The sequence below is a fragment of the Ciona intestinalis genome, chromosome 12 (assembly GCF_000224145.3).
Source record: "Ciona intestinalis chromosome 12, KH, whole genome shotgun sequence".
Taxonomy (NCBI): domain Eukaryota; kingdom Metazoa; phylum Chordata; class Ascidiacea; order Phlebobranchia; family Cionidae; genus Ciona; species Ciona intestinalis.
Window position 1 is genome coordinate 42,427 of NC_020177.2, and position 11,673 is coordinate 54,099.

General features: G+C 38.0%; 3 protein-coding genes across 3 annotated transcripts in view; 1 reads left to right on the plus strand and 2 right to left on the minus strand.

The window, feature by feature from the left end:
• Nucleotides 1–57: 57 nt before the first annotated feature.
• Nucleotides 58–5,665, minus strand: LOC100178391 (neuropeptides B/W receptor type 2-like). Its single transcript, XM_002128923.3, has 10 exons — nt 5,411–5,665; nt 4,950–5,112; nt 4,358–4,526; nt 2,959–3,099; nt 2,708–2,796; nt 2,108–2,231; nt 1,604–1,669; nt 1,106–1,297; nt 842–898; nt 58–281 (listed from the first exon to the last, which is right to left on the minus strand). The coding sequence occupies exons 1-10, from the start codon at nt 5,640–5,642 to the stop codon at nt 171–173; spliced, it is 1,344 nt and encodes a 447-aa protein (XP_002128959.1). The 5' UTR covers nt 5,643–5,665; the 3' UTR covers nt 58–170.
• Nucleotides 5,666–7,299: 1,634 nt separating this feature from the next.
• On the plus strand, nt 7,300–9,183 carry LOC100180055. Its single transcript, XM_002128905.3, has 4 exons — nt 7,300–7,596; nt 7,650–7,798; nt 8,040–8,116; nt 8,645–9,183. The coding sequence occupies exons 1-4, from the start codon at nt 7,548–7,550 to the stop codon at nt 8,790–8,792; spliced, it is 423 nt and encodes a 140-aa protein (XP_002128941.1). The 5' UTR covers nt 7,300–7,547; the 3' UTR covers nt 8,793–9,183.
• LOC108949956 overlaps nt 9,156–11,673 on the minus strand; it is a 5,256-nt gene continuing 2,738 nt past the window's right edge. Inside the window, exons 5-8 of the mRNA XM_018814214.2 lie at nt 10,926–11,071; nt 10,110–10,257; nt 9,573–9,753; nt 9,156–9,240 (exon numbers count right to left, since the gene is read on the minus strand). Coding sequence (XP_018669759.1) covers nt 9,156–9,240; nt 9,573–9,753; nt 10,110–10,257; nt 10,926–11,071 — 560 coding nt within the window. The remainder of the gene's footprint in view (nt 9,241–9,572; nt 9,754–10,109; nt 10,258–10,925; nt 11,072–11,673) is intronic.

An 11,673-nucleotide genomic window follows, 5' to 3' on the forward strand; every position in this document is an offset into this window, starting at 1 on the left:
TTATAACTGTCATTACCCACAGCGTGAGGATAAATAAGTTACATTCATTCATATCTATACAGCCTCTCAACCAGAATTACAATTCACAATTTATTTGCAATCATCAAATACGTCATCATGCTGGTAACTTATCCAGGAGCAATAAATAAAATATGACGTCATAATATGAACTATTGGATGTCAATAGTTGTCCTTGTGTCGTCAACAATCGAAAACTTTGTTTCAAAATTGACTTCAATCTCTGACATCATCAGCGGTTCTGGAGGCTTGGTCGTGTTTTCCTGGAATATAAAAGGTGGAGGTTGTTCATACTCGCATGGTGGGGCAACAGTCGTTATAATACGGGTGTTCTGTTTCATACACCTCGTGCCCGCTTACACGTTACCACGTATGTAACTTATTTATCTTCGCATGGCGGGGCAACGACAGCCGTTGGACAACTAATTAATGGCCACTAGGTTAAAGCAATGAACATTAAATATCTCGAACTCTTATCGAGTGTAGGTTAAATACTGGCGTGGTAACCAACTGTTCAACGTCGCTTCATATAACTTGGTTAACCATGGTTGGTCGTTCCCCCAGTCGCCTTACATAGTAGGGTGGGGGAGATGGGACACCTTTAGCTCATAATATCCAAATATCTTGATCGTGTTTTAACAACTAACAACGGTCTATGGGAGTCGTGAGGATACATTATTGTAATTCTTTTCATTTTTTTTGTTTACTACCAAACGGGACGAGAAAATAGATTAAAAGGTGTCCCATCTTCCCCACCCTACTATACAAAGCTTTTACAATAACATATAGAGACGTATATGGTATACTACATTAGATATCTCACCGTTGTGCGTTTGTCTTTGAACGACCGGAACCAATTCACCGACGACTTGAAACGTTCCTGAGATAAAACAAATACAAACTAATAGAAACCTGCTTAAAAGGAATTCAATTACCCGGCATAGCGTCGTAATATGGGTCACACGGCGTATGAAACAGGACAACCATGTTTTAACTGTCGTTGCCGCCATGTGAGGATAAATAAGTTACTTCATTCATTCTTGGCCTATATATAATATATAAAAGTAAAGGGGTTGGTGCAACTTACCTTAACGTTAAACAAGAAACAAGAGTTAAGAATTGGGTTGAGCGCGCTGTTGCTGTAAGCGAGGCAGAACGTTGCGTCCCTCACCGACTCACAGGTGGCCGCATCTACGTTGGGAATGCCAGTTATTTGTGCCAAGTGCCACAGATGGTAGGGAAACCAACACAACAGGAAAGCAACGATCAAGCATGGAACCTATGGGAATAATTGCTGAGTTAAATGAAGTGTTTAATTGTGTGTGAGATGGAATCTTGCTTCTTTTTAATATGGGAGGTCTTGAAGCAATAATTACCAACCCTACATCAGCCAAGTTGTTTTCGGTCATCCAAAGACGATTAATGTTCCGTATCATGTACGAATCGTAACTTGTTATTTAAATTCTGGCCAAAAGTCCACAGTGATTTTTAAGTTGACGCCGTGTATTTACAGGTTAAGTTTTCAACCGGTTTACCATCAAATGTCTACATTACCACACACCCACACTGAATACAAACCACTCACCAACACCCCCATTAATACTTTGTACCGACCCGACACCGATCGTTCCTCCCCTGCCACCCCACGAAGCTGCAACAAAATATTTTTAAACACAGAACATTCAAAACATAATATATAGTAGGGTGGGGGGCGGTATATGGGAGTCGTGAGGATACGATTTTATAATTCTTTGAATATTCTTTGTTTACTACCAAATGAGACGAGGAACTAGAATGAAAAGGTGTCCTTAGTTTTTCCAACCTTAGATTTATTCAGTTCACAGTAAAACTAAGTGTTCCTGTTGTCTTAATGAAGATACTTAAACAAGTTAGTTTTGCAACGGGGCAATGACAGTCGTTACAACACCGATGTTCTGTTTCATATATGTCGACAACCCATTAGTGGCCAGTGGGTTGGAGTAATTGCCGTTAAGTGTCTTGCCCAAGGACATATACGTCAACAATAGTGGCAGCAGCGAGCTTTGAACCCATATCCTCTGATGTTTACAAGGAATCTGATCATTCCTACCTCCCCTGTAGCTTGGGTTGGGGTTCGACGCTTAGATCTCCCGAAGAAGTTTCGAAATACAAACCGATTCAACCTCATTATCCTCGTGTAACAAACACAGATGACGATGAATGGAATCACAAAGCTGGGGATGTTACGTAATAATGCATATTGTTAGCAGTTTCAGAACTGTAACAAGTTTGTACTATAAAACAAATGCTATAATACATAACATTAAGTTTGTTTACCTCCTCGATTACAGTAGCAAAGATTAGAAACGAGCAATACTGGGTAAAAAAACTACTTGAGGAAAGTGTCCAATAAATGGGTGGCTGCTAAATCCACAATTATTGGAAACAGTGTACACACCCCATGGTTGATACGCATATTTGTGTAAGATTTACAATATGTTAAACAGATTGAATTTCATTATAATCGATTTTTCGGCTCTTTAAAAATAAAGACTGTGGTGGGCAGCCGCCTCCTTTTATAACCAATCGAATCACTTCATTACGCTTCAGTGACAACGTGTTTTTATGACGCACGTCCAAGCACTTTACAAATGAAGTCGCATTAACCTCAAACGAACCTGAACTACGTTACATCATATTATTATCTCACCCGAGCACGAAATTGCAAACCACCCATATGTGGAGACTTCTTATGGGAGGATGAACGCAAGATGGGACCCGCGGTGGGACCCGTGGCAACTGTGAACAGATGTTGAGTGGATTATGTAACAAGTATTCTTATAAATAATAAATATACGGAAATAAACAACAAGAAGTTTGTAAAACGAGTTTTAAAAATACATTTGATGGGCTATCTTAAACATAATTCTTAAATCTTAAACATAAATAAACATAACTTACGTCATTAGTAGGTGTTTCCCCTAACATGGTATCGTTCACCACCCCAGTATAATCTCCAACCATCGATTCCAACCCTGCTAGTTGATCACATAATTCGTCCTTATAATAATCACTAAACTCCCAATAATCATCAGGAAGAACCTGTAACGTGTTTGACAACTAATACAACCATTTAATATTATCTTTGTTCGTTTATCCATTATGGCGGGACAACGACAGTCGTTATAACACGGGTGTTCTGTTTCATACACCTCGTGCCCGCTTACAAGTTACCACGTATGTAACTTATTTATCCTTGCATGACGGGGCAACAACAGTCGTTATAACATGGGTGTTCTGTTTCATACACCTCGTGCCCGCTTACAAGTTACCACGTATGTAACTTATTTATTCTCGCATGGTGGGGCAACGACAGTCGTTATAACATGGGTGTTCTGTTTCATACACCTCGTGCCCGCTTACAAGTTACCACGTATGTAACTTATTTATTCTCGCATGGTGGGGCAACAACAGTCGTTATAACACGGGTGTTCTGTTTCATACACCTCGTGCCCGCTTACAAGTTACCACGTATGTAACTTATTTATTCTCGCATGGTGGGGCAACGACAGTCGTTATAACATGGGTGTTCTGTTTCATACACCTCGTGCCCGCTTACAAGTTACCACGTATGTAACTTATTTATTCTCGCATGGTGGGGCAACAACAGTCGTTATAACATGGGTGTTCTGTTTTATACACCTCGTGCCCGCTTACAAGTTACCACGTATGTAACTTATTTATTCTCGCATGGTGGGGCAACGACAGTCGTTATAACACGGGTGTTCTGTTTCATACACCTCGTGCCCGCTTACAAGTTACCACGTATGTAACTTATTTATCCTTGCATGACGGGGCAACAACAGTCGTTATAACATGGGTGTTCTGTTTTATACACCTCGTGCCCACTTACAAGTTACCACGTATGTAACTTATTTATTCTCGCATGGTGGGGCAACGACAGTCGTTATAACACGGGTGTTCTGTTTCATACACCTCGTGCCCGCTTACGAGTTACTGCGTATGTAACTTATTTATCCTTGCATGACGGGGCAACAACAGTCGTTATAACATGGGTGTTCTGTTTTATACACCTCGTGCCCGCTTACGAGTTACTGCGTATGTAATTTTGTGGGTGATTGCTTTTTAGCATGGCTGACAGTTTGAACAACGATAACGGAGATCAAATTAATCAAAACAACCAAGAAATTAGCAACAAAACGACAGTCGTTAAAACACGCTATAAATAAAACCATAAGTGAAAGTGTTAAATAAAACGCGTGGCCGCTAAACCCACAAAGCCATGCCCACAATAATAGCAGCATCGAGCCTCGAACCTTCCACCTTTAACATCACTTACATTATTCCCCGGGAACACGACGCTACACCTCCCAAAGTTGTCAACCTCAGCGAACATTAGAAGTGGAATGATTGACGTGATGGACAGCGACCACAAAACGACAGATGCGATCACCGAGCGAGAATGGGATTTTTTTTTATCCGCGCGTGGGCGGCAGAGAGAATAGTATCTGCATGCAAAAGTTTGGTTTGATCAATTACAATAGTATTAAAGCATTAACGATTTCAAAAAGACAGTTGCTCAACGCTTTAAACGACAGTCGTTAAAACAGGCTTATGGTGAAAACATATTAAAAAAAACATGGTCGCAATCACTTTGGTCGCAACACCTAAATAGACACAAATGCTCAATGCTGTTTGTAGCTTTGCACCAACGATAAAAAACTTACGATGAAAGATATTGGTTGGAATAAACTATGCTTATCCCCCATAGTATGTATAACGCTTATAAAGACCACAACAATTATAAAAACGATGCGTAGAAATCGGTTTAAAACCGTGTCTGTTAAACCAAATAAACACCAGCCTAACTCACATCGATTTAAATTATCTTTATAAAGTTTTACGCTACATTGAATATAAAACATAATTACCTGTCAACAGCCATGGCGGTAATGAACAACATGGAACTGTAGTAACTCACAAACTTAATCGCTTCCTCCACTTTACAAGTGAAACTACCGAAGATCCATCGACGTTGAACCCGATGCGCGATGGCGAAAGGGAGTGTTAGGAGGAGGAGGGTGTCGGCTACCGCTGTGGGGTGGGGTGGGGTTATTATGGGGGTGGTCTGTATTATTTTAGATGGGTGGGGCCAGGGCACCTGGGGTTTGGGCCAGAGATAATAATGACCAAATACCCCAACCGTGCAATTGAACGCCCGTTAAGTAAAGCGACATCTACACACACATTCTACCGGAGTTGTCGCTTTGGCTTTATACGGAGCGTTTTTATTTTAAATTGGTTAGGATAAACCGGTCTATACTAACTTTGGGATAAACTATTGTGATGTTGGGATATATCTAAACATTAGTACAAGCTACACGCAACTTACCCAAGTTTAATATCAAGACCTTTGAAGCGTCCCTTCTTCCCCCCCTACATAGACACGTCATCAGGGCAAGATTTGAAATCATTCCTATACAGAATATGCATCCGTATATAACTGACGTCACACCAGATTCTTCGATATCTATGTTCAAAGTCAATCCATCATAGTAATCTTGAATTAAAGTAGAGCAGTTTTTTGTGGTTCCGTTTCCCCGTATATCGTCCACACTATTCATTATAAACCCTTTGTGATATCTTGTTATCTGTGATAAAACACAAATATTAATATAAAGTTTTCGTTACGTCTTTTCTATTGCGGCCTTAGTGGTAACTTATTTAAGGCAAAATAAACAAAAGGGACAATTTACGGCAGAGTGGGTGCCGTTGCAATATTATGAATACACAACTAACTAAAAGCGTTCCCTGCACCAATAAGCATACCTTCCAAACCCCCACCTTAGGAGCATACCAACGAATCAAACGCCGCTAAATGAACAATTTTAAAAGTTATAAATAACGCTAGGTGAGGACAAGCTGCATCAAAGAAAAGACGTTTCACATTTAAGTTAATGTTAATTGTTTCTTGTGCACGTATAGTTGGGGCGCGATGACATTTATTGAATTGGTGAACCCACTGTTTGGTATTTAATTAACGTCAGTTATCCAGGGTTGATAAAATACATAGTTGGAAAACTTTAATTAAATAAACAAAGTGTTTAAATGTCAAGGTAAAGTTACAAGTTTAAATTAAACTTTAAAAATGGCGCGTTTTTTGTCGGCAAGTCAAAATATTGGCAACTCACATAAACCGCTTGTTTTAATACTTCATGTGATAAATGATTTGTTTTATATTTAATACAAAATCTGACTTGTTGCTGCTTATCTATTTGGATGCGATAGTGAAGGTTATATTTAATAAAACAACAAAGTGAAGAGAACTAGCAGCAAAACAACAGTCGTTAAAACACGCTATGGGTAAAAACCCTTTAAATAAAATTGTCAAATCCTAATTTGTTTAATTAAATACAACTCAAAAAGAGTTAATTTATATTTTATCATGGGTTTACTAGGGACGCTTTTATTTGACACTTTTCCTTAAGTATAGTTTTTACCCGAAGTATTCTAATTCCTATTACCAGCAACCTATAACCTTAACCTGAGCTAACACGTTCAACACTGACTTTACGAAACTTTGAATCTTAATACGATTGCTGGCTTGTGTTATAACTAAGTGCGTACGTCAGAAAAACGAGCAATCCAATCTAATTTTACCGACGACTGTACTGGATCTATTTTGAAACCGCAAAGCGATCGTCGATATCCGGTTGACGCCAAACAACCAACATGGACCGTTGGACGGAAGTTTTGAGAGAGTTTATGCACGCGACCCACACAGTGCAATGCGTGTATACAGGAAATCATCGGTCGCCAATGGTTGCGTCGAGTAGTTCGTTGTAAAGAGGGGGTTACTTTATTTATGAATGGGGGGAACACTGTTTGTCGTTTATCCCACAAATCGGTACACTGTTTGTCGTTTACTCCACGGACCGGTTCACTGTTTGCTGTTTATCTCACAAACCGGTACACTGTTTGTCGTTTATCCCACAAACCGGTACACTGTCTGTCGGTTATCCCACCAACCGGTACACTCTTTGTCGTTTATCTCAAACTTTTCTTAACAATTGCCACCTAAACAATCCCAAAGCATTTTATCTCTAGTTTAAGTCAATAGAATTATCTTGGCATCTGGTGTATCTCAATGTATGTAGCAGACTACGCAAATAGAAACACAATCGAAACGTATCGACCTGACAGTTGGCCCTTATATATCATCAGATATGTGACAGGACATGAGATTAAATACGACAAACCATCCACTGTGACAATTTAAGTAGCTACCAATGTAATTAATCAGGGAGTATAGATGTAGTGTTGGAACAGCCGAAGTGTCAAGTATGACAATGGAGGTTGTATGATGTCATGGTCACAGTTAATTAATAGCTCTACTTTATGCGACGTCATTTTGACGTAATAAATGACGACATAGCTTGAACACCATTTAATGAAATATATATTCCAGTTGATATACTGATATACTTTACTTATAATATTCATATTATTCTGACGTCACAAGAGCCATAATGACGACATATAAAACATTCTACATCTTTCTATTGTTCGTCACAGCGGGTAAGTCACGTGATAATATTCAAATTTAAACTAACCAATCAAATAACTTGCAGGATGTGCAGACATTGTGACGCAATACTTGCATTGTTACGATTGTTTATATTACAACAAACATCATTATCACGTGGATAACTGCCAGATGAACATGTCATATTTCCCACAATTTCTACAAAGATGTAAAACAACTGACGTTTACTGCAGGGTTAGTGAGTGGTTTTGTGAACTTTCTTTTGTAAAAAGAGATATTTAGACCGAACAACGCTGGTTGTAGATATTTCTTTGTTTGTTCTTTTTACACCGAGGCGAGCTACGCTGTAGTATAAACGCCGCTTGAAAGAACAAACAAAGAAATATCTAAGCTGACCTGCGCTTAACAACGCTGGGTGTAGATATTTCTTTGTTTGTTCTTTTAAGCGCATTTACCCCCCTTAACCACGTGATAGATTGAACGAATCAGAGTTCAGGGAACGGTGACGCGTTTGGAACGAAGTTGTTCGGAATCTTGTTACTATGGCTGCAGGTTTGTTGTTTTGATGACGTCAATTATTTAACAATAGAGGTTGTTTATGACGTATTATTGCTCCTCTGACGTCACTTAAAGCGTGTTCGATTTAAAAGAATCGCTTAAATTGTTTGTTATAACGGAATAAATAAAACACACCACCACATTGTGACGTAACCGCATGCAAACAAACCGCCTATATGACGTCACGGGAAGCTGGACAATGTTTTATTGTTGAACGCGTTGACCTTTATTTGTACATTGGTATATTGTGACGTAACAGAGGCCTATACATAGCGAGGTCAGGAGAAACTCTCTTCCCACGTTCGAGATTTGTTTGTAAAGTTAAATATGATGAGAGATATGTAATGTTAACACTGGGACTTGAACCAGGACCTCTCTGGTTATTTAACGCACCTGGTTCGACCACAAAACAACATAGGCATATATATCACTATTGAGGTGTATATAACAGAACACCCGTGTACGACAGCGCTGCCCCGCCATGCGAGGATAAATAAGTTACATACATTGATATATCACCAGGTACAAAGGTTGGGGAATACTGACAGAAACGTGCACGTCATGTTGTAACACTGATGGGTGTAATGTGGGAAACAAATCAACAAAGTTAAACCCAAGCTTTCATGTATTTAGATTCACCATCATGTACTTGCTATACATATATTGGTGATGGGAGAACTCAAACACTTTGTTACTAATGCTCACTGAGTTGTACAAACCAACTGTACATAAATAGAATATACCAGCTGTACTATATGCATGAATGTATAAGAACACATGAACATCTACATTCATTTCCTCTACTGCTGTACTTGAAACATATGTTGATTATATTTTAAAACCAAAGAATGCAGAGTTTTATGCTCAGTTCTGCCACCATCTGCCGACGAAAGCAATCAGTTTTTTCTTTGTAACAACAGAAATAAATCTGTATTTTGTTGTAAAATAAAATTGAGGAAAATAACTTGTTCAATATATATTGGTGATGTAATAATACTTCCATTGTTTGTTTGTAAATAAAGTTGTTTGTTGTTTAATTGTAATCAACACAACCAAGCCAATAATTGTCTTTGTTTCGTGGATAATCAGGATAGTTTCGTGAATGATTGAAATTGGATCTGTGCAAATACGGTGTTTTTAAATGAATATTTTTTTAACCATGTAATACTTGCCACGTTCGGATAAATTAAAATAATATTTTATTATTGCCATCTATCAAAGCCATGATAACATATCTATGTTGTAATGTTTATGAGTGGTGGTTTTATAACAATAACTATCTCATATTTATTCATTTATCTTTTTGAATACAATAGCGAGGACCAAGTTAATTAAAACAACAAAGAGAAGGGAATTGGCAGCAAAACTACAGTCGTTAAAACATGCTATGGGTAAAAACTACTTGAGTAAAATTGTCAAATACAGTTCAAAGCCCAACACTACAACTCACCTGTGTCTCACACGCAACCGATAATAAATATTTCCAATAAAAATATAAAGCCTTCTGTGATTAACAGCGGCCGCGGTGATATTTTCAACATCAACACTTGGTAGTTGGTGACATAGGTTCACTTTATTAAACTTCATGAACTGTTTGTTGGTCAATACCGTGTACATGTGAACCTTGCAACCTACGGGTTAAAATGGTTCCTTTAATGAAAGAGATTTTTTAAATACATACCGCGCATGTGATGGTTTAATGACTGTCATGCAAATTTCCTTCTCGTCATTGTTTTCATTAATTTGATTTTCGTTAATCGTATTTGAAGAGATAAATCAAATTACGCTTAGTTTAACATCGTTAATATAAATTGCACAGAATTTTGTGTTTTGTAAGTAAAAAGTACGGGTCGGGTAATTTATTTACTTTTTTTAGTGGTTGGGGGCTTGTAGTCGCTGTTATGGGTGTATCAATACAAGGCTTAGAAATACTCCTTGTGGGTTAAAGACATTATTAATATTTCTATGAATAAGAATGTTAAAATACCTTCAATAAAATAAATTGTTGCTTGAAATTTCCCATGCTTTGGTATATAGAACGCAGCATTGATATTATATGGAATGTCTGGCCATAATGTATGGGTGAGGTTGGCTTCAATCAAACCAAACGACTTGTATTTCCAATATTTGTTGTCCTGGTAATAAAAACATTTGTTATATTTAGCTCTTCAAATGGAGTAATGAAAATCAGATTAATTGAAACATGAAAAAGAAAGGAAATACAATTTGTGGGCGTATGTGTCCTTGGGCAAAACCATTAATTGCAATTGCTCCAACCCAGTGGTCACTAATGGGTTGTCAAAATTATCAGCCACACATAAAAAAAGAAAAAGTCCCCTAAAACTATTCATCCACAAAGTAACATACAGGGTAACGCATAAGCTGGCACGAGGTGTTAAACCCATGTGATAACGACAGTTGTTTTCCAGCCACACGAGGATAAAGTAAGTTACATTCAACTCATTCTTCCAGAAGCAAAATGACAGTCGCTAAAATTCAACCATTATCTCCTAATGAACATTATAGTTCAACAAAGAAAAAGGCAATGGTTTTTAAACTTTTAGCTTGGATACTGGTTTAATTATGAATATATATAATAAGATAACAAGAAAAACTGGCATGTTAACTTGACCGAATGTATACAAAGAAAAAACTGATTGCTTTCGTTAGCGAATTAAATTAGGGAAATAGATATAGCAAGTTGTAGACGGGCATGAGGTGTATTAAACAGAACACCCAGGTTATAAAGACTGTCCTTGCTCCCCCCCGTGAGGATAGATAAGTTACATCCATTCAAAACAACCTTTATTAAATAAGTTGCTGTCTCTCCATTTATCTTTAAAGTAAGAGCTGCATTTATATCATGTGGAGCATAAGGAAACACATCTTCGATGTTCGTTGGGTAGCCATTAAGAACCCCAATCTGGTTGATTCTAAATACTTGGTTGCCTGGAAATTGTCACTTAATAAGTTTGCTTGAAAATATAAAAATTAAATAAAAACCTCTGAAAGCAAAATACTGATATTTCTTAATTTGTGTGAAAGCATCAAATGGTTGCGGGTTGCATAGTGCATTAAGAAGTGTTGTTGTTGTTGGTTCGATGGTTGTTGTTGGTTCGATGGTTTTTGTTGCTGTTGGTTCAATGGTTGTTTTTGTTGCTGTTGGTTCAATGGTTGTTTTTGTTGCTGTTGGTTCAATGGTTGTTGTTGTTGTTGTTGGTTCGATGGTTGTTGTTGTTGGTTCGATGGTTGTTGTTGTTGGTTCGATGGTTGTTGTTGTTGTTGGTTCGATGGTTGTTGTTGTTGGTTCGATGGTTGTTGGTTCGATGGTTGTTGTTGTTGGTTCGATGGTTGTTGTTGTTGGTTCGATGGTTGTTGTTGGTTCGATGGTTTTTGTTGCTGTTGGTTCAATGGTTGTTTTTGTTGCTGTTGGTTCTATGGTTGTTGTTGTTGTTGTTGGTTCGATGGTTGTTGTTGTTGGTTCGATGGTTGTTGTTGTTGGTTCGATGGTCGTTGTTGTTGTTGGTTTGATGGTTGTTGTTGTTGGTTCG

Coding starts and splice junctions, on each gene's coding strand:
- LOC100178391 (XM_002128923.3), bottom strand. CDS start 5,642: ATGAATAGTGTGGACGATATACGGGGAAACGGAACCACAAAAAACTGC. Junction 1,298..1,603: donor AAGTATTAATGGGGGTGTTG/GTGAGTGGTTTG, acceptor TTATTCCCATAG/GTTCCATGCTTGATCGTTGC. Junction 282..841: donor TCAAAGACAAACGCACAACG/GTGAGATATCTA, acceptor TTTATATTCCAG/GAAAACACGACCAAGCCTCC.
- LOC100180055 (XM_002128905.3), top strand. CDS start 7,548: ATGACGACATATAAAACATTCTACATCTTTCTATTGTTCGTCACAGCG. Junction 7,597..7,649: donor TCTATTGTTCGTCACAGCGG/GTAAGTCACGTG, acceptor AATAACTTGCAG/GATGTGCAGACATTGTGACG. Junction 7,799..8,039: donor CAACTGACGTTTACTGCAGG/GTTAGTGAGTGG, acceptor ACCACGTGATAG/ATTGAACGAATCAGAGTTCA.